We start from the raw sequence: 21,987 nt of genomic DNA on the forward strand, positions 1-21,987 counted from the left end.
CTCTGGGGTCTCTCCATCTGGTCCCCAGCCTTGAGGAGAGCTGCGATAACTGGGCCCAGTGTTCCAGCAGAGATCCTGATTGGCACCAGATGGAGCAGCACAATTAGCAATGGGCAGAGTTCCTGCTGGAGCACAGGAATGTGGAGCTGGGCTGTGCTGCCCTGCCACAGCCTGTCCCCTGCTGTCACAGGCAGCAGGTCCCACACCCCCATTCACTGCTCACAGAGCCCCTTGGCACAGCCCAGGGTGTTCACAGCCCTGAGTCACGGTGCCCTCACCTTAAACTTGTCTGCATTCTGCTTTTGGCAGAAACAGGAGCTAAAGCTTCTTGTTCTGTCTCACAAATCGGTGCAGCTGAGTGCCCCTGTTCAGCTGGTTTGTTTGTGTGCTCTTGAAGCATGGCCTGTTTGGTTTGGAGCATTTCTTTGATTTATCTGGCATTCAGGAATTGGAGCATCTTCAACCCTGGCCTTGTCTGTGTTCACAGGCTGCTATTGGGATTACTGATGGCATCCTGCTCTCAGCAGTGGGACTGAGCTTGGGACCCATTGTTATCCCATGAGACCCCTGAAGTGCTCTGTTTTCTAACCAGGTGTGTGCAGAGCTTTACTTAATTCTTCCCAACACCTCCTTGCTTTAGATTGTTATGTTGATCACACACAGGGCAGTGTAAGGGCAGCAGAGCTGAGAAAGGGGCCAGAGAGTAAGTCCTGATGTTGTGTCAGAAATGAAGGGATTTAGCCCTGAACACACATTTTGCTCAAGGAACACATCCCAAGCACAGACCAGACACCCTTACCCTCCATACCATACCCATCTTCTTGTGGGGTTTTGTTAATCAACATAATTAAGAATGAAAGTGAAGGAAACGGCATCCTTGGGGTCTATCATTTTAGGTTGTTCACCAGGTATTTGCCCATGTCAGAGCAGCATCCCCCCTCTCATGTGTTTCAGTCCTTGTAAGCTTAAAAATTCAGCCTGTGGGAGTTTGGCATGAAACAGGTGTGTTTAGAAAGAAATTTTTATTTAGTCATCAGTATGTCATCAGCTCGGTAGATCTGTCAATTTACAGAATGACAAAGACATAACAAAACCAAAAAAAAGCTGCTGTTTGCAGTCACCCAATATGAAAAGTTTCTCAGCCTTAGCACAAGTACAGCAGGATTTCTTACATGGTTGTCCTTACTTCTTCTTTCTTGAATAAGAGGCATCAGCATCCTGGAGGGAGAAGACATTAAATCAGTATTTCCCCACCCTGTGTTAAAACAACACTGTGAGTGAAAGACTTATTTTGAAGCAGCTTGTGACCCTGGGCAGTTAAAGTTTTAAGCTGCATGTGCCACCCTTACTTTTTTATTTCCTGTTCTTGCAGTGCTTGAAGATGGGAGGTTTTTTTGCACAAAAAGAATACATAGCATCTACCAGGGAGCACTGCAGGAATGGAACACTGCCCTGCACATCAGGGCTCTAAGCGTGACTGAGGAGCAATGCAATCCCAGCATTCCCACAGCAGAAGAGAACAGCAGCAGAGTGCGACAAGCAAGCAGGGGAGAGGGGGACACGCTGCACACTCACAATTCCACTCTTGAAGTTCTGTATCCTCCTCTTGCCCATCCTGTTCATGAGCCACCAGGCCCAGGTGGGCGCGTACTGCCACAGGTAGCACACGGCCAGGTAGGGGTGGTCGCTGATCCAGGCCTCCTTCACGTCGTTGGCCACGCTCACCAGGGTGAGCCGGGCACAGCGATCCGTGGGCATCTTGTGGGACTGGTCCCCGCTGTTCTCGATGGACTGGGGGAGCACAGAGCAGGGAGGGGTTAGAACTCCATCCCTGGGAGTGACAGAGGAAAAGGGCCACACTCCCTGTGACAGACACACTCCTCCCAGTTTCCCCACAAGAACTCACCCAGAGGCTGGGGCGGGGGAACCCATCTGTCACTATGCTCTGATTTTCAGTGTAGGAACACTTTCCACCTTCCTTTGGCTCAAATTTTAACCCTTCTAATTAATGCCTCTATTGATGGATCAAAGGCTAAAAAAAATGGATCTCCAACTTTCAAAGGCTAAAAAAAATGGATCTCTGTCCTGCTGCAGGAAGGCTTCCACTTCATGGGGATTGTTGGAACAAGTTCCCCCATCTGCAGCTCTGAGGAATGGGAACTCCCCAGTTCCCAGCTGTGCCTGCCCCATTCTACACTACAAGTTACTCAAGTAGCCAAGTGAGTAGGTGAGGTCACATTCCCCATAAACTTAAATATTCCTGCCACTTCTCTCCTTCTCAACCAAGAGAGAAGCAGCCAGCTGCTTTGGAGCAGGGACATCAGCCTGAGGTCTTGTCACTGTGTATCATTTAGTGAACATAAACCACAGCCCTGTGAACTCGTGCACATTTCACTCCAGCAATAACAGGCCACTCTAGCAATCTGTCCTTCTGTTTCACAGGGCAGAAGCAGTTCTGGCCTAGATTTGCTCCTCCTCCCTGGTCTTCTGCCACACTGAAATCTGAGGAATGTGTTTTGCAACTTTCACCATTGTTCAAAAAGTACGTCTTTTCTTTCATGCAAGTCAGAAGTTTTGCAACACAAACTCGATTCAACAATGTGAAACCCCCTCTCCCCTCACTGGTGGGTCATCCTGAGCTTCAAATTGATTGAATTTAGGGCAGATTACAGTTTGATGTATCACAGTAGCGATTTTTGCCAGCTGCTTTGTCAGACAGCCTTTACTAAAAGCCATTGTGCAGTTGGAAGGTTTTGCTTTTCCTCCTGGAACAATCCCTAACAGGAAAGGAATGCACAGCTCGTGTCAGCTGAGCCGGGGCTGTGCCAGCAGCAGCGTCACCCACCAGGGCACAGCGTGACCGGGCCAAACAAAACCCTACCTGTGCAGCAAGGACAGCACTCCCCAGGCAGAGCTGTGGCCAGAAAATCCTGGCTTTCCCCCCCAAAACTGCAGCACAGTGGCTGTACAGTACATTTTACTAGACTTGGGTTGTTTGTGTTGGAAGAGAGAAGGAATAGCAATTATCAAGCTCAATTTTCATTTGATACCACCACAGATGACAAGAGTATATGCAGTTCTGCACCACTCAGTGCATTTCTTGGTAAGAAGATGAGGTTAGTGTTTGCAGGGAGGACAAAACCAGACAAAAGTACACCACAAAAGGGCCAACTGGCCCCACAGCAGAAGTTGGGTTTGTCACAGCAGAATTGAGTCCTTACCTTTGCAAGATTCTCAGTAAAGACATTTTGGATGATCTGGGACTGTACAGGCCCTGGGCAGATTTGGATAATGCTTATCTCAGGGTAGTCAGTCAGCTCAGTCCGCAGAGAATTAAAGAATCCCTAGAAGACAAAAATATAGTGAAATATTTCTTTCCTGTGCTTTTTGCAAGGTTTAGCTGATGACAACTTTTCATACAAATTTATACTGTAAAGATTCCACTACAAGCAATTCCTTCTATTTTCTTTGACTTTTCACAAACAATGGCTAATTTAGCATTTTATCTGCAGTTACAGACATTGATATATAAACCAGTGAGGAATCCATCCTCATCTGACCAAATACACAGTAATTTCTCTAAACTACAGCCAGATTCTGCAGTCCCTGTACTGAGGACAAGCCTTACTGTTTGGCAGTGGAAATGCCACCAATCCTGAGTACTGCAATATCATGGAAATTACCTTTTGCAGGTCAATTGCTGTTTAGGGTTACAGTAAAGAGTTTACACAGTTTCTATGAAGTCAGTGGCAATGGCTTATGTAAGAAAAGGAGGACTATTTTCAGCATAGCAAAGTCAAAAATGCACCCTGACACTTCAGGGGGTTAATTTGCAGCGCTGAATTTGCTATAGAGTTTGAAATTGTCAGCCACATTGATATAAATCTTATTTCAGCTGGGGAATATGCTACCAGTGTATCCAAGTTAAACCAAAATTACAAAAAATTGCGAGTACTTCTTTTCTTTAAGCTACGAGGATACAAGGTTTTCTTTCTAAATTCACCTTTTGATAGCAACTATTTATGAGAAACACGGACAATTCAGAAGGGTGCATTCCACCAAAGCTGCTGGTCAAGCACTCTGGAGGATGATTTGGCCAACGCCCCATCTTGTCTTATCTTTGACCTGGCTACCAACAGCCCCCTGTATCCATTCCAACATGTAATTTTGTGTCACAAGAGACACAGAGTGAGCACAGGCTGATAAACTTCTCCCACTGTGGTAAAATTTTATCACTTTACTCCCATCCAGCTTGGGAGGAGGGTGGCTGGCTCAGAGCTCTTCCCTGAGCAGCAACACAGGCTAAAACCAGTCAGACAAGGGCCTGTGGTGACACAGAACCAGCAGCTGGGACAAGCCACTGAAGCTCAGCAAGGAGCAGCACACTCCGACCAAGAACAGGGGCTCCAATTTCCCAGTTGCTTGTGGCTAATTCCAATTTATGGATTCCATACAGGCTTTGCAGTTCAGTTCCCTAAAAACACTGAGCAGGAATTTAAAGTTGTGAGTACCTGCAGGCCCCAGATCTGGGGCTGGATCTTCACAGCATGTGAGCAAAGCCTGGAGAGGGCTAAGTTCTGACATTGGACACTCATGTGCCCAGAAATCTGCTCCTGGACAGATGGGAATCTGCTCCTGACACCCAGCAGTTTTGGTTTAAAAAGCCAGGCCCTCCCCTGGCTCCTCCACCCTCATGTTCAAAAGCTGTGCTTTATCCAGCACTCCAGGCTAATGCCACATCCCAACCTGCACTTTCCTCATCCCCTTCCCTCCTTGAGGGATCCTGAGCCCACTTCTTTCAGAAAAGCCCCAAACCCCCAGGTTGTGCAGTGCTGTCACAAAGGTGGTGACTCAGTCCAGCTGAGGATAAAAAATCACACCTAAAAGGCAAATAAAATCACCCCTAAAATGGCACATAAACCCCACTTGGCCACCACTCCCTGTCCACTGGAGGCGAGGAACAGAACTGGCTCCCGTTTTGCCTGAAGGGAGCACACGTCCAGGAGTCAGGGAGGTGGAAGGCCGTGTGTCTGGGAATGCTGTGATGGAAGCGAAGCCAGAGCACGGCTCAGTCACTTTTGACAAAGCTCCTACACCTGCTCAGATGCTGAGAGGCTCCTGGGATCCAAGCTGTACCTAAAACTGGGCACCTGAGCAGCCACACAGCAGCAGCAGGCACTGTCAAAGCCAGGGTGATTCCATTAAAGGCTGCACAGCCTGTAAACACAAAATGCAAGTGGCCAGAGCTCCTGTTCCTGCTCTGCAGCCATCCTGCTGTCCCACATCCTTCCCTCATGTTGCACCTCCAAAGTTTTACACCAGGGAAAGTGGCACAGCCTTCACCAGCAACACAGGAGGGCCAGGACACTCACTCACCCTAAACCCTGGCTGATGCACAGTGCCAAGGGCCTCTTGAAAAGCAGAATCTCACACAGACTCAGTCCCCTCTGGAGGCTCTGTGTACAGTATGCACATGTTTTCTAATTCCAGCACTTATCCTTGATATTCAAAGATAGCTGGTATGAAATTCCTCTGCTTCCTCCCAGAAGAGAAGCTTTAAATTCCTCAGCAAGAAAAATAAGTGCTTTCTCTTATTGAACCTCAGGCAGGGACAGACCCAGATTTGGGAGCAGTAAAGGAACTCCAATGCAAAAGGAAGAACCTGAGTGTTTCCACCAAGCCCAGACTGAAGAATTTCCACTAAAGACCAGACAATGAACAAAGAGAGGAGCTGTTGCTGCTCAGTCCATGTGCTTCTTAGACAAGTTCCTGATGAAGGAACATTTTGAAGGCCACCATTCCTGATCCATGCCACCAAATAGATGAATTACAGCCAGGTGAATGGCACATGATCTCCATGAGCATCATCCCCCCAGGAGGGAAACTGCACCAGGCAGATGCAGACTCCCGTGGGCTTGACTCATGCTCTTACAGCACTCCCAGCACTGAAATAAAGGGTAATTTCATCAGTAGAACATTGTTATGAAGAATTCCAGTTGGCATGAATCAAAGCATGTCTGTTTCAAGAACAGATTCTAATTCCAGGCAGAATTCCTTCCTTCCTCCTACAACTGCCATTTAAAGGAATCTTTAAAAACCCAAAAATACACCCAAACAAACAAACAAAAAAACCTTAAAAAAATAAAAACCCAAAAACAAAACAAAAACAAACAGAACTAAGCAAAAGGAAGGACTTTTTCAAAAAGAGGTGTAATTAATGTTGCAGCATTAAGTGTGTCAGTTGTGATAGACTCCAAGCCATGAATTAAAAAAAAAAAAAAAAAACAAACACCAAAAGAAGCCAAAAACCACAACAGATGAATCCATGTCAGATGGGCTCACATATTTAATAACTGGTGGCCAAAACACAACCTTCAAGAAGATCTTAGAATACAGGACAGGTGGAAACATGCTGGGAAACCTGAACAGGAAAAGCTCCACGTTTTGCTTTGGCTTATTTTTCCCCTCCCCTCTTCTAGTCTCTATTTCTTTTTTGGTCACCATCAGAAATGGGCTACAGGGCTAAGGAGGGCTGCCATTCCTACAGAATTCCTTTATCTGAACTGCACTGGTGAAGTTTGTTATTTCAAAAAAGTTTTTTCTAGTTTTTGGGGGCTTCAAGCCCCCAAACTCCAGACTGATCAAAGACTCTCAGGGAGAGTATTTCCAAAATCAATATTGCAAGTCCTGCTTCAACACCTGCAATTAGTGTTTCTAGACTTACTGTGAAAGAAACAAAGCAGGAGGTTTGGAGTCTGGCCTGGTTATTGAGCAGAGGTAGAAGCTAATAAAGATAGAAGCAGTTCAGTCAGCTTATTTTAATTCATTTTAGTAAACTCTTTTTAAAGCTTTGTCTGTGCTCTCAATCTTAACATGAGATTGAGAATTCTGAGTATTTTTAAAGCAACATGTGAATTCCTTGTGCTCTGCAATTAATTAGCCATGCTTAGCCCAGCTGCACCACACCCAGAGATAATTCAGCTGAAAGAACATTTAATAAATAAAGGAGCATGAAGAGAAGTCAGGCTTCTGCTCATTGCATTCTTCTAATTTTAATCTACCAGGCTTAACCCAAAAGCTGGCCTGTAATGGACAATTCCAGCATTGCCACTCTAGTGAAAAGCAGCAGATCTCTCCCCATCACAGACTGAAAACTTTTTTTAGCAGAGATCTGTCACCATATTCTACATCTTCATCTTTGCAAGAGGCTTTGCAGTGTCAGCCACTTGTTAAATTTTTGTTGTTGCTGGTCAAATTGTCCAAAAGATATTGATCCCTTGGCTTAAGCAGTTGTTTGTTCTGTTCACGTGCTGAAATGCAGCAGGGAGTAAGAAGATGCCAGTTTTTAAACCATCACTGAGCACAGCAGAAGTTTGTTTTACTGAGATCAAAATGTACATTAGCAGGAGGCCAAACAGTGGTGAAAGACAAATATGCCCAAACAAAATTACTAGTTAAACAAGAGATTCCCCAATGATACAGGCAGAAACTTTTCTGAACTCCTCTTTTACGTTTTTCTATGCAAGTGACAATGTTTTCAAAAACTTCTTCCAGGCAAAGTTGAGTGTTAAGTGTTAGGCAGAAGATAACTTCTCATGGCACTGTGAGCTGCCAGCTCTTCACACCACAGAAAGATCCAGAACTCTTGGGAAGAGTCGTTCAGCTGTTCCCAGGAATTCTCATTTCTCTGAGCAGTCTGCCTTACCACTCAATGTTCTCACTTCACTCTCCTAAAGATCTCCTGAAGTGGTAAAACTCTCACCAGTGACTCTCCCTAAATGAATTGAGAACATTAGGGCTCTATATGCAACAGAATAATGCTCTCATAGAGGTATTCCCTCATCTGAAGGCCAGAGGCCGAGGTTTTGTGTTTCACACTGGAATTTAACCATGTACTGGTTAGAACCAAATAAGCTGGCACTTGCATTCCAGTCAGGAAAAAAAGAAAATCTACAGTGGGAGCTATTTCACATTTCAGAGCAAATTAATTCTAAAAGACTTTCAATACCTGAGGATGTTGCATATGCCATGTGAAATTTCAGGTGAGACTTGTGTTTTCTGCAGAGAACAAAGCCCTCTGCTACAGCACTGGTACTGGTCCTCTTAATTAACTTAATTAACTTCCAGCCTGTAACTCACCTGCAGAGCGTGCTTGCTGGCACAGTAGCCGGTGGCAAGAGGAGCTCCCATTATGCCCATCACACTGCTCACAGTGACAATCTTCCCTTTCTTCCTCTGGATCATGTGGTTCAGGACATACTTTGTCAGTGAGATGGTGCCCAGGTAGTTGAGCTCAATGATGGCATTGTAGACATCCAGGTTGGTGTCCACGAACAAGGAGCGTTGTGAGCGCCCACCATTGTTGACCAGAACATCAATCTCCAGAAAGATAAGAAGATAAATTAATACAAACACAATTTTCTTTAATATTTGTGCTTCCTCAGGCAATTCAGTGAGCGTTTAGTCCTTGGGAAAGATCAGTGATTATTTGTCTGTTGCTGAAGACCAGTAGCAAGAAACAGAAGGGATAAAAATGCAGGTACTTTTTGGCAAGTTTAACACTGAAGCTGAAGGAAGATTTAGACAATGCTGAATTTATCATACAGCAAAATAAAAGTGAAATGTGAGCATAAATGCAGGTCTGGGAGACAAAGAAATAAAATGTTAACCCCAGAAGCACATCTTACCTTGCCAAAGTGCTTGAGCACACTGTTGGTTGCAGCTTCGTGAGAGGATCTGTCAGTCAAGTCGAGACGCAGAACAAGGATATCATTTTCACCCAGGCTGCTAATCTCTAAAAAACAACCATAAAGGGAATGGGAGCTGATAAGATTCCCAACGTCAGAACTGTGGGAAACATAACATTCTTTTAAACACCACATTTTCACAAAGAAGACATCAAGAAACCATAACATCAAGTTGGAAATAAAATGCTTGCTTTGTTTTCATTTTGACCCCCACACAAAATCTATTTTTAATCTGTTCCTACCAAGTGTTTTTCTCACTATGTTTTTGTATGTGAAAAGCCTGACTTTATAAAACAGGCTTTGTAGCACAATCCAGAAGTTTCACTTCTCCAAATCAATTGCAATAGCTTGGAGTAAAATCCAACTGAAACTTTTCACTGAGGGATTCAGAAGCACATTGGGAGCCCTGACACTTAGTTTGGATGTCAGCAGGTCAAGCATGTTTATTCCTGACAACAGGACTCGTACAATTCACACCCCAAACACAACATACATACCTGAGCAGCTATGAGGCAAAGTCCATAGAAGCTGAATTATTGGGGTTTTTTGGGAGGAGGTAAAAGATTTTTGTTTAACTGACAACTTTTAACATATCCATGCCCTGAAATAAAAGTCAGCTGCCATCAAGTTCCAGCCTTTTTGTCACGTTTTCCCCCCCCCGCTGTCTCTTCAGAACAGCTGACCTTTTCCATAGAAGGCATTCCTTGAGCAATGATTTGTTACCCTGGGGTTTTGGGGCAGATGACTCACAAAAACAAAATCTTCATCATTTCAAGCTCTTTTTAAACTACATCTAACAAGAATTTTTACATGATTTCTATTAGTTTGTTAGTGCTATGTTTTCCCTGAATCAATTGCTAGCCACATCTAGGTTTGGTTGCTCCCCCTTAAGCAGCTGCCCTCTTCAGAAAGCCCTAGACTTTTTAATTACTACTTCTTTCAAATATAGAGCAATTTGAACTTTGTCTTAACAGTGATACAGAAATCAAGAGGCTACTTCAACCCACAAGCTGCCTCTGTTCAAAGGTCATTAGTATTTAAGCCCCTGGTTAAATAAATAAATAATAAACCAAACAGTCTGGTTTCATGCTAGTAGTATTTCCATTTATTGCTCCCTCCAACCCCTCCATGTTCATTTTTCTCCTCCATTTCTTCTAGCAATACAGCAGTAAAATGTAGATTAAGCTGCCCTCTCAGGGACACACCTCTACCTCATGCTGCCTGAGGCAGATTTGCACAGCTGATACCTGTTGGGGTGTGGATGTCTCTGCCATGGGTTAACAAGACCACAGGGTCAGCCCAGCCGTGAAAGCTACACAGGGCAGAAAGGAGAGAGCAGAGCCAGAGACACAGGCTGCTGTAAGGAAGGAAGTGCTCTTTTATAAGATGTATGAAACGTCTGTCATCAAGAAATTTTAAGCCAGAATCCTGATACAGAATTTCCACATTCAAAATGTGTGTCTCCAGCAGCTTCCTTAGCTCTTTCCTAGGGTGAGGGTCCTTACTTCAGGCACTCCTCAGACAGCTTTTACAAAAAACCAAGCACTCCTGTTACCCTTTTCTAAACTCCTTCTGCCATTCACTAGCCCACTGTTTTTCTGGCTGATGACCAGCACTGTGCCTGGTGTAGGAGGCACATCTAGGTCCCAATTTATGCACTGCCAGAATGGTGCTCCTCATTGCTTTTACCAACAAACCCTAAGAATCCACTGCCCCTTTTGCCTGCCACCTAAGTGAGCTTTTTAAGGGAACAATTATGATATCCAGAAAAAACACTTGGTCCCAAGAGGGAGACCTTAGTTTAAAGTTCACTCTTTGGGTTTCAGATCAACAACTCTTTTCAATACATGTTAATCCCAGGCAGCAGTTTCTCATGACATGATAAACACCAGAGCTCAGAGTAGTATTTTCCAGCTCTTCTGCATTTCCTCTTCTTTCTTTTATTTTTCCCCTGTATAAATGCCCTTCAACGGAGGTCGAGCTTTCAGCAGAGGCTGATCAGCATGACCTCCTGGGGTCCATTTCAACCTCAATTACTGTATAATTTTTGAACTTAGAGATTGCCTGTCGCTCATTTGGCCTATCCATAATTAAATCATATTTGACCTTTGCCAAACTGAGAAACATCCCCCCCTACTTTATTTTTTTTCTTATTAGGGTTTTTGAGAGAAAAAGGCCTCCAACATTTCTGAGAAAAGAAAGAGAAAGAGTGGTTGGGGGAAATAGAGAAGCCTCTTGCAGGAGCTGAGTGAGTTACACAAGTTGTTTTCTCTCCCTCCTGCCCAAGTGCAGTGAAGTGTTGAGTTGGCATGTGCATGACTCAACAGAGATTACCTCTCCCTCTCTCTCTCCCTCAGCTTTTGAGCAGTGTAGAATGCACAAACCTGTACCACAGGGTGGTGTCACTAAACTTTGAACAAGATATATGTGCTTGTTTCTGACACAGCTCAGTTGCTGCTGTGCTCAACCTCTACAGCAGGCGTGTTGCAGCACATGAGCTCAAATCATGCCCCATAAATCAGCCAAATTCACACAGATGTTGCACATTGCTGCTCAGACTTCATCCACCCCGTGCTACTCAAACCCTACAGGAAAGTCTTGAACTCAGCTGCCAAGAGAAAACGTGCAGGTGGAAGCAGGCACAGGCCACACAGGAAGCACGTGGACAAGCGTGCAGGGATGGAATCAGGAAGATCAACGTCCAGGTGGAGTTGAAACTGAAATTTTCACTGGAGTTGAGGAATGTGAAAGGCAGCAAAAGCTTCACAAGTCCAGCAGCAACAAAAGGGAGGCCAAAGACACAGTGAGCTCACTGCTGGACAGGGATGGTGAGGAAGAAATGATGAAATGCACAGAAAAACCTGAGGTATTTAATGCCTTCTTTGCCCCAGTCTTCTCTGGCAAGATCTCCTCTCAGGTCTCCCACACTCCTGAAGCTACAGTCTGGGGAAGGAAACACTACCAGAGTCAGACAAATTAGGGACAAAATGCACTTACAAGCAGGCCAAAATCTGCATCTGTGATTTACAAGAGCTGACCAATGTCACTCCTTTTTGGAATTTTCTTCTGAATTGAGTAGTTCCCCAGGGGCAGCAAGAAAACAAATGTCACAAAGCCTAACCTCAGTCTTTTGGAAAATTATGTGGCAATTCCTCCTGAAAGCAATTTCCAAGTAAGTGAAGGTACAAGAAAGTGTGTGGGAAAAGCCACCATGGATTCAGTATGGCCTGACCAACTCAATTGCTTTTTGTGATCAGCTGTAGCATCCCTCCATAATCAATATCTTTGAATATTTTTGTTAATGACCCAGATGATGGGAAAAAAACCACAGATTTTCATAAAATTTTGATTTAACATCAAGTTCAGAGGAGCAGTCCTACTGCAGGGCTGGACTGCCATGCAGAGGCACCCTAACAAGTTCTAAGAATAGTCTGACAAACCACATTAACTCAATAAATTGAAATGCAGATTTTTCACACCTGGGATAGGATGTTGTTCTGCAGTACTGCAGGCCAACATCCAGAGGGTCAGATCTCCAAACAGGACCTGGGTCCTGATGGAAGGACAGCAGCAAGCTGAGTGCAAGCCAGCAGCTGGCTCTGGCAATGACAAATGCTAATGGGCTGCACTAATAAAAGCACACTGAGGGAATGTGATGTTTGAGAGCTTCTACACAGCATTCTAAGACTGCACCTAGAGCACTATGTCTGATTTTGGACCCCCTAGCTCAAAACAAATACTAATAAACTGGAGATAGTGAAGCCTAGGGCCACTAAGTTGGTTGGGGAGGCTGGCACACATAACAGTTAAGGAAGGGGGTGGAAGCTGGATTTATACAACCTTGAGAAGCAAAGGATAAGAATGGAAGTGGGTCCAATTACTACCTTCCCCTACTTAGAAGCTGGCTGTAGAAAACATGAACTATCATAGAATAGTTTAGATTGGAAGGGACTTTAATTGTCACCTCATTCTAAACCCCTGCCATGGAGAGGGACACCTTCCACTAGACCAGCTTGCTCAAAGACTCATCCCTCCTGGCCTTGGACACTTCCAGGGATGGGACAGCCACAGCTACTCTGGGTAACCTGTCCCAGGGCCTCACCAGCCTCAAAAGCAAGAATTTCTTCCAAATATCTAATCCAAACCTGGTTTCTGTCAGTTTAAAGCCATTCCCCTTTGTCCTGTCACTGCCTGCCCTGGTTATGTTTCTGTGTTGCTGAAGAGTTTCCAGTATTCCTACTAACCAGTCCTTCAGTTAAAGCAAAGTTCAGCAGCAAACATTTCAAAGCACAGTGCCACATAAGGCTTCCAAGGATGTGTATGGCACAGCTCAGACCTTCACAGGGCCACTGAAAGTTGGCAGAGGCAGAAATCATCTCATATAAATCAATGCTCTTGGTGCACATTACTTGAAATAATATTTCTGAATATTCCTCAGCACATCCCACACATATTTCCTGAAAATTCCTCTCCAGGACTGCAGCCGCTGCCAGCCTGTCTCGTGTTATCAATTTTGCAATCACAACAAACAGCCAAGGACACAAATAATGTTGCAGACTTCTGCTGACCATTGCATCACACAGCACTGGGATTTTGTCACAATTGCCACTTCACCACACTGTCATCACATGTCCCCTGCCTCTTTTTAAATATCAAACTCTTTAGGTGGCTGCTTTTTGGAGCCCTCAAAAAGTAAAACCAGGATAAAAGGAGTTGTGCATTTTTGAAAGTTCCTTGAAAGCTTTTCTGAGTAGGCTGCTGCAACTTTCAGCTTTCTAGACATGTCTAGGTGCTAATCCAAGAAAAACATCTGATTATTCCCTAGCACACATTCCAAGTAGACTGTGGACATTCTGTCAACATTACTAAGACTGAACTCTTGGTGTGATAACACATTCCACATAAAATACTCCATCCTGAGCTACAGAGGATAAATAGTCTGAAAAAATGCATAATGTTAATCATGTTCAAACTCTCTATCTATCAGTGAGAATTAACTGCCTATTCCTCTTGCTGCCAAGCCGGAAAACAGGAGGGAAAAAGAGAAACAAGAGGAATGAAGCCAGACCACTGAGTCATCAGGCATATGAAAGCTAACTGGAATAGTTTAAATTTTTGCTTCATATTTTTTCCTCTTGATTACAGGAGATTCCCCTTCTTCTACATTCTTAGTACAACTTTTTCTGATGTAGTCCATTTTCCAAAGAGCAAAGTCAGTTTCCTCTCTGCCTGTAATGTGCACAAACCTGAAGAAAGAATATTTCTTTGCAGCAAGCAGCTACATGATTTGGTTCTTTACAGGATAATACCCCCGGGATTGTTTCCTCCATTCCCCACAGTATTTATTCCATTTCTTAATCCAGTATCTTACAAGAGCACTTGCAACTGATGAGATTGAGGGTTTTAGGTAACAGTGGCTTATGGAGGAAGTTGAAATGCATGTCTATACAAAGGCTTCTCACTCACAAAAAGAAGATTCCAGCTCTGTATAAAGTTGACTTTCATCATTAAATTTATTCTGACGATATGTGGGTTAGTGTTCCTCTGGCAATCCCAGCCCAGCCAGGGTGGAACTGCTTGCATGAAGAGCTAAGTTGTACTTACGAAGGCATTTCTTTTTCACTCTCTGCAGCTCATCCTCCCTTCTGGCAGAGATGGCAAGCAAGGCTCCCAGCTTTGCCAGCTGGTAAGACAATTCTTCTCCGATGCCACTTGAGGCTCCTGTCACCCAGACAACCTTGCCACGCAGTTCACGTTCTATCAAAAGAATCAAGACAGCAGTTCACACATTGCCAATGCTAGGATAAGCATCTAACTCACTGCAGGGGTGTAATCTGGCGCTGTTTTTAAGAAATATGCTCATTTTGGGGGTATTACAAAATCCTGACTTCTTTATTTTTTAGTCACATGCATTTGTGAAATTGTTCATAGTTGTTCTATTGCCATTTGAACTTTGTACCAAGGCTAATCTGAATAAACACGGGTTATTTACCTGATGGAAGAAATCTGATTGCATTTCTGCAGGCCATCCACACATAACAATTCCACTAACCTCATCAAAAACAGTTTCAGAGGAAAAGGGGGAAGAGAATTCTTGGAATTGACAGGAAACAGTTACTGTATTGCAAATACAACCAAAGCCTAAGCAAGTCTTTCCAAATAATGTTTCATCCCAAAAAATGCTCCAGAGTAATTGCTGGCTGAGTAAAATTCTCCGAACAGAAAGACAGCTAATCACAAAAACCCAAATGGGTTTTCCTTCACTTTGTTTAGCATCTGATGCAAGTTGGCTCCTGCACTAGCCAGGGCACAGTACACAGAGTTCCCAAGGTGTAAATTCACATGTGGATTCCCCAGCTCCTGCCCTGACACGCTTTTTTAACATGTAGTAAAATTAAGAGCATCTTGCTCCATTTACTCCTCTGCTGATAATGCCTGTTCCCACTTGTCTACAATCATTCCCACTCCATGGTACGTACACCTGGGCACTGGGAAAAGCCTCAGCTTTCCACACATATATCCAAAATCATCAGATGGCTGAAAAATCACTCAGTTAATTCCAGAACATGATTTAGGGGTGAAAGATCACAAATATCAGAGCACTTTCCAGAAGGAATCATTGCCTGACACGTGTCTGTGTTCCTCAAGATCAGCTATAGAGAATATCAGTCCTGGGGAAAATCTGACTCGCCCAGAGCACTGCTGACAGGAGCTCTTCCCTCTGTTTCTCAAGTTTGTGCATTCCAACATCTAGCCAACCACGGAAGACTTCATGGCATAATTCAAACATCAGAGCCAAATGCAGTTCCTGAGACTTAGAGCCAGTTCCATTCTGAAAAGGCTCCGAGTAGAATTTTTCAGCTCACTGAAATTTAACCACTAATTTAATTTAGGAAAAAATACTCCTTTTCCACTGTGACCAAGACTGCTTTTACTTCCTGCTCTTTCCAGTAATCAGTTCCTGGTTCTCTCTACAACACACTGTGTTTCAAATTTCTACTTTTGGAGTCTTAATGGCACAAATCCCACAAAGAGGCCAGCACCAAAACCGCTCACCCTTCAGACAAAGGCAGTGAGCACTCAAGACTGACTCAGAGCTCAGCTTGACTTTGTGGGGCTGGCAGTAAGTATTATTTGTCTTTTCTTAAGCTGACTGCATTTCAGCCCAAAAAAATCCCTCCTAAACCCAGGCTTTTGTGGTTTGGGATTGTTTGGAGTTTCTTGTTTCTAAAAACACTAACAACAGCAACAGGAGTCACTTCCCAAAGGATAGATGTATTCTAAGGTTATGAACTAGGGAGGTGGAACGAGATGCTGCTGAAGTTGTAGAAATATCCACTGTGCTCATCATTAGAACAAACGGCTGCTGTCTGTAAAGCTTATTTACACCCTTTCCCTACAGTTTTATTCTAACAGATTCCCAATTTCTTGAACTAAACACAATAAACATGGGAGTTTGCCTCTCCTACTACATTTTTTCCTGCAGAAAACTTGAGCAGACAAACACTACACGAACAAAACAACACATGGACAAAATTTCAACCCTGCTTACCACACTCATTCCTCTTGCTACTGAAAAAAATCCACTTCCTCCTACCACTTAGTTTCCCTGTTTCCAACCTGTCTTGGGCAGCTTCTCAGCAGTTATTCAGGGTCTTGTTCTGTGAACAGAATAATTAACTGAGATAAGGAGAGTTTTCCCACCTATTCCCCAGAGCTGATCATTACCAAGCACTGAGCTACTGAGAGTTAACACAATGAGAAACTTCAAATGCTGGTGCAGAACAAGAACCAAACCATCAACTTTGCTCCAGAATAAATGTCCTGTTGTTGCTGGAAATAAGTTTAAAAATTAACCATGCCAAATGAAGAAATAAAAGTAGGTTATGCCATTACTAACTATTAACTACTGTGCTACAAGGCATGAAAAATGAGAAGCTGACTAGCACTGCAAGTAACCCAAAAAGTTGTTTTGTAGTTATGCTTAGAGTTTTTTTCCAACATTTTATAGCTCTTATAGCACAAAGTTGCTAAGTCCTTTCCTTCAGAAAAAATATTAGAAGTGGGGAAGTTTAAAACAGAACATCTACTCCAGAGCCCTAAAGAATCATACTATTATTCCTGAATTTAAGAGCAGGGATTTCATACATGGAAGGTTCCTCCTTAGCCTGATAATATTAAGCTGCCTGTGAAAAGCACAAGGTTTAGGATGATTTCTATGCACTCAGAAAAACACAAAACAGAAGGAAAGGCATCCAGCACCCAAATATCCTTCTGTCCTGACCACACACATATTCAAAGGATGGGAAGCAATCCAGCACCTGCCAATGAATAAATCCAAAAGTCAAATTTCCCTATAGAACTGAATCACTGAATTGGACCAAAGCTTACATATATTAAGGCCTTTCTTTGTAATTATAGCTCATAGCACAAGAAGCACAGGAGATCAGTCCACTTTCTGCTAAATACCTTCATCTCCAAAAACTTCAACACCCATAATAATGTTGTAGAAATGATGACACAATATAATGACTGCCAGAGTGATAGCTCTAACAACACCTTTAATTAAAAATCAAGAGAGCCACACATTATTTACCTAGGCACCCTACATTACATGCACAATACAGAGAGAAGGAAAAGGGAGAAGTTATTTAATGAAACATCTTTTCTAGTGTTTGTCCCTTCTGTTTTCCTACCTGGTTTGCTAAATGGTACCATTTCAGTTATAGATTTTACTTAATTACAAGCACAGAGGCTGGGGGGAAAGGGGAGGTGGCCAAAACACAGCTGACCTCTTATGCTGACAGATTTTTGCCTGATTCTTCTTGTATTACATGTTAAAACAACCCCATCATAAAATTCCACTACACTGGTCTTTGCATGTGAATTTTTAGACTACTTAAAGGGTTTCTAGGCCTTCAATAATTCTGAAGACTACATTCAAATAACACTTTGTCTACCCAAGAGAGCTCCTACATCTTGATGCATATTGCACATAGATCCCTCGGGATAAAACTTCAATTCTGTTTGTATTAGTCAAGATTTCTCACTTCTCTGCCCTGATTCCTTCCATGCTCTTTACAAAGTCCATACACTAAGATTTTTTGCAGTTTTCTTACAGCAAGGGACCATTCTGATGGAGTTCAAACAAAGCTTTGGGCTGAGTACTCAAACAGCTATAAGAGATAGTTCACACTGATTTAAATGCAGTATTTTTTAGACCTTTATTACTTGTGCTAGTCCATCTAATGGAGAACAGAAAAGGATGCACATTTGCAGGAAGCTTCTGCTGAGAGCAGGAGACAAGGATGTCTCAAGTTTGCCCTACTCTTCTCTCCAGCTGTTCCTCACACCAAACTTCACCTGCACCACCATCCCCTAAGGAATCATGGTCCCAGGCTCAAACCTTCACTCCACCACTCCTGGCCCACCTTCATTCCGTACAGTCCATTCTCCCTATCTCAACCCAACAGCCCATTTCAATTCCCACATGGGGTATGCTACAGTGTCTCTCATCCCACCTTCTGTCCCCAGTCTCCACTTCCACCTAAAGCACCCGCATCCAGGAGCTCACAGCAGCCACAAATCACCCCAGCAGGCTCAGCTAAGGGGGGGGATACTCACAAATTTGGCCTTTTCTGACCAAAAGCCTCTATTAAGCAAACAAAACCGATGATTTCTAAAGATCTTTGTCCAGAAATAGGGAGAATCGCAGAATAGACAGTTCAACACGAGCAAGTGCCTGTCTGACAGTGTTTAATGGAACTTTTGTCCCCCAGGGGACCAAGGCAGCACCTTACAGAGATGCAGTGACAGTCCCTAACAGCATCGTGGGCCGGGGCTGCTCCCTGGAGCCGTTCAGAACACAATCCACGGAACAGGAAATCCTGTTAGCCCCAGCATTAATAATACTCATGTTTACTTCACCGTAAACACTCTCGACAGCCCTGTGAACGCAGTATCTGCTCTGAGATCGCAGAACAGGCTGGAGCAGCAGCTGAACAGGTCCCAAAGCCACTCGTCCCGGCCACACGGGCCAGGCACCCGAGCCCCTTCCCGAGCCTTCCTTCCACACTGTGCCCTGTGCTCAGCAGCTCCGCGGGGCCCTGCCAGGACCGGGAACTTGCCCAGAAACTCTGCAAAACAAACAGTCCTGGCCCAAAGGAGCCAGCCCTCGGCACAGACCCGCGGGAGGTGGCGGCTGCCCCGAAGTGGCTTTTTGGGAGCTGCTTTGCCAGCACGAGGGGCACCACGCGCCTTATCCGGGTAAAGGGCAGATAAATTACACTTTTGGGGTTTGTTTATGGACAACCCCACGGGCCAGCTGGTGCCACCAGCACCTCCGTGCTCCCCGCCACCCCCTTTACCGAGCGCGCCGCGCCCGCCCCCGGCGCCCCCGCGGTCCCCTGCCGGGGCTGCTGGCGGGCGGCATTACCTGGCTTCTTCCCCCACCTCTCGGCCCAGAGCAGCGTGAGGTCCCCGTCGGCCCTCAGCCAGCGCAGCAGCTGCACCAGCAGCGCCAGGAGGGCCCCTCCCGCCAGCGCCAGGCACAGCGCGCACCCCCACGCCATCGCCACCGCACCGCCACCCACCCGCACGGCGCCCCTTTATCGGGAGCCGCCCCCGCTGCCCGCCGCCAGCGCCGGCCTCCTCCCCGCCTCCCTCCCGCCGGCCTTCCCTTGCACCCGCGTCCCCTCCCTTCCCCGCCGCTCCGCTCGGCCGCGCTCCCCCCGCGGCGGGAGGCGCTCCCCGCCCGGCCCCGCGGCGCCCAAGGCTGCGGCGATAAGCGCGGGGTCTGCGGGGCAGAGGCCCAGCGTGCCGCCGGGGGTCAAGGTCGGTTTCTGGGAGCGGAGAGCTTTTGTTTCCCCTCCTCGCCGTGCCCCCAGGGCAGCCAGGGCTGCCCGGCCTTTCCCCGCTGCTGAGAGCGCTGCCCACCGCACGTCCCGGGCAGCGGGAGCGCATCCAGGGCTTGGCTTCGGTGTGCGGAGACCAAACATTGCTCAGAGAACAAAAACCAGTGCCCGTTTTCCCGGAGAGCTTCGTGGCTGTCCCTACGAGACACCGGCGATTCCTTTCCCCTCTGGAGCTCTCCGAGGGCTGCCAGCCCAGCCGCAGCCACCCCCGGCCCCTGAGACAGGTCACATCCTTTCCCAGCCAGGTTCCTGCAGGAACGCTGCCCTTGGACATGCCTCCTGCTTCCCCACCTGTGAATGCGAGCCCAGCTCTCACACGTGCCCACTTGGGCCAGTGTTTCAGACCTTGGGCTCCAAAATTCATGGTGGTGGATACCCTCAAGTACTAAAAACACCAGCGACTGCAGCATTTCTGGTCATCACTTCACTCATCTACAGTTCTTAATGACAGATTTGTTAGTGCTTATGTGCAGAGGTGAAAAGCTCTGTTCTTACTCCTTTGATGTACCAAAGTATTTCACAAGAGGAGGTATAGATACCAAAAAGAGGCTGGATAGAGACTTTTTACAAGGGCATACGGTGATAGGACAAGAAGGAATGGCCTTAAGCTAAAGGAGGGTAGGTTTGGATTTGGTATTAGGAAGAAATTCTTCCCTGTGAGGGTGCTGAAGCCCTGGCACAGGTTGTCCAGAGCAGCTGTGTCTTCCCCGTGCCTGGCGGTGTTCCAGGCCAGGTTGGATGGGGCTTGGAGCAACCTGGCCTAGTGGAAGCTGTCCCTGCCCACGGCAGCAGGGTTGGAACAAGATTATCTTTGAGGTCTCTTTCAACCCAAACTGTTCTGTGATTCCATGAAAAGCGTAACCCACAGTAATTCCTGGCTCCTCACCAGATATGACACAAATGCATGCAAAGCTTATGTAGGACAGGACATACATCCTGTTCCCAAAATCTCACAGGCTCAGGCCCCTGATCTGTCAGCAGATGCAGCACAGGGTGGCTCTTTACCACACACAGATGCTCGGTCTGTTCCAGCTCCACCAGTGAGCAAAGAATTCATGAATCACCTCCTGAATTACCATAAAATTTGCATTACAGCTTTTGGAGGCAAAACACGGCCATGGTCTACCTTTGAACCTTTGGGCTCTTACTGATTTTTCAGCAAATCAGTCCAAACCTAATCCATATGACAAGGGGAAGGTGACAGAAAATAAAAATGCACCATCAACATACTTTGTTTCTGTAAATAGCCCCAGTCATCAACCATGTCCAAACTAATAATTGTAAATTAAATGGTTGTGGTAGTTCAGAACAGAAACAGGCCTCTGAAGGTTATGAAGGAAGTCACAGAACTGCGAATGTTCACAGTTACACAGTTACAGATAACAGCTATTCTTTATATTCCTCTGTTTTCTCCTGTTTTACTGAGTTGAGAACTATTTATCTTGTGTTAATGCGATACACAGTGTAATGGAACCTTAATGTCATAGAAAATACAAATAATATAGATAAATAGCAGGTAATTAAACTGTTTTCTGGGTCTCATTTCCTACTTGAGCTAAATGCAGGGGGTGCATACACAATTGTGGTGCTCTGGGCCACGACACACCCAAACAGGCAGTAGAAAGCTGGAAAAGGATGCAAACTGCAGCTGCACAGTGCATTCCCAGTGGGGGTTTTCCCAGCTATCCCCAAAGACACAGGAATGCAGCAGCTGGGGCTGAGCACAGAAAAGATGAGTAGGAGAAATTCACCAGCATCTTGTGATGAAGTTCCAGCATCTTGTGATTGGTTAGTGGTGAGAATTTATTGTGTTAATTCTGTGCTTCAACCCTTCTTTTACAACAAAGCTGAGTAAAATATATTTCTCTTGTTAAAAAAAAGGAGTTAAGTCAGGGAGGTTTTGTGCATTTGTACACCTGCACAATCTTCATCTGTCAAGATTTTGTGTCCTGCTCTGAGACAGGCATGAAGTTCATGCTTGGTGTCAACCTGAGATTCAGAAGGAGAGCACTTGGAAAATTTAAAACGTCCTTTACAAGGTAATGTCCATTCTTGCTGTTTTACAACTTATAAAAACTAAATACACTCATCTCGTTAGTATTGTCTCAATGATAGGTAAGTACATCTTAAGGTTACCCAGAGAAGCTGTGGCTGCTCCATCCCTGGAAGTCTCCCAAGCTAGTTCAGTAGAATTTTTAAGGAATTGTTGGGAAAATTCTTAAGGAATTTTCTATTCGAGTCTATTCTATGATTTCTGAAAGGATCACATCATAACAGAGCCCTTGGATTTGACCAACACCTTCATTTCCAAGGAAGCCCAAAAAAAA

At 45.1% G+C, this 21,987-nt stretch overlaps 1 protein-coding gene across 1 annotated transcript; it reads right to left on the bottom strand.

Annotated features, from left to right (window-relative positions):
• Positions 1 to 1,005: 1,005 nt before the first annotated feature.
• DHRS7 (dehydrogenase/reductase 7) lies at positions 1,006 to 19,341 on the bottom strand. Its single transcript, XM_068192136.1, has 7 exons — positions 19,183 to 19,341; positions 14,352 to 14,504; positions 8,688 to 8,794; positions 8,140 to 8,379; positions 3,222 to 3,344; positions 1,576 to 1,791; positions 1,006 to 1,218 (listed from the first exon to the last, which is right to left on the bottom strand). Exons 1-7 carry the CDS (start codon positions 19,316 to 19,318, stop codon positions 1,183 to 1,185), a joined length of 1,011 nt encoding a protein of 336 aa, XP_068048237.1. The 5' UTR covers positions 19,319 to 19,341; the 3' UTR covers positions 1,006 to 1,182.
• Between the last annotated feature and the right edge of the window lie 2,646 nt (positions 19,342 to 21,987).

The sequence above is a fragment of the Anomalospiza imberbis genome, chromosome 6 (genome assembly GCF_031753505.1).
Source record: "Anomalospiza imberbis isolate Cuckoo-Finch-1a 21T00152 chromosome 6, ASM3175350v1, whole genome shotgun sequence".
Lineage (NCBI taxonomy): Eukaryota > Metazoa > Chordata > Aves > Passeriformes > Viduidae > Anomalospiza > Anomalospiza imberbis.

What these genes read in the sequence shown, in the direction of transcription:
- DHRS7 (XM_068192136.1), bottom strand. Translation starts at nt 19,318, where the DNA reads ATGGCGTGGGGGTGCGCGCTGTGCCTGGCGCTGGCGGGAGGGGCCCTC. An exon ending in TGCTCAAGCACTTTGGCAAG is followed by an intron (nt 8,380 to 8,687) that starts GTAAGATGTGCT and finishes ATCTTTCTGGAG; the next exon opens with ATTGATGTTCTGGTCAACAA. An exon ending in TTACTGAGAATCTTGCAAAG is followed by an intron (nt 1,792 to 3,221) that starts GTAAGGACTCAA and finishes GTGCTCCCCCAG; the next exon opens with TCCATCGAGAACAGCGGGGA.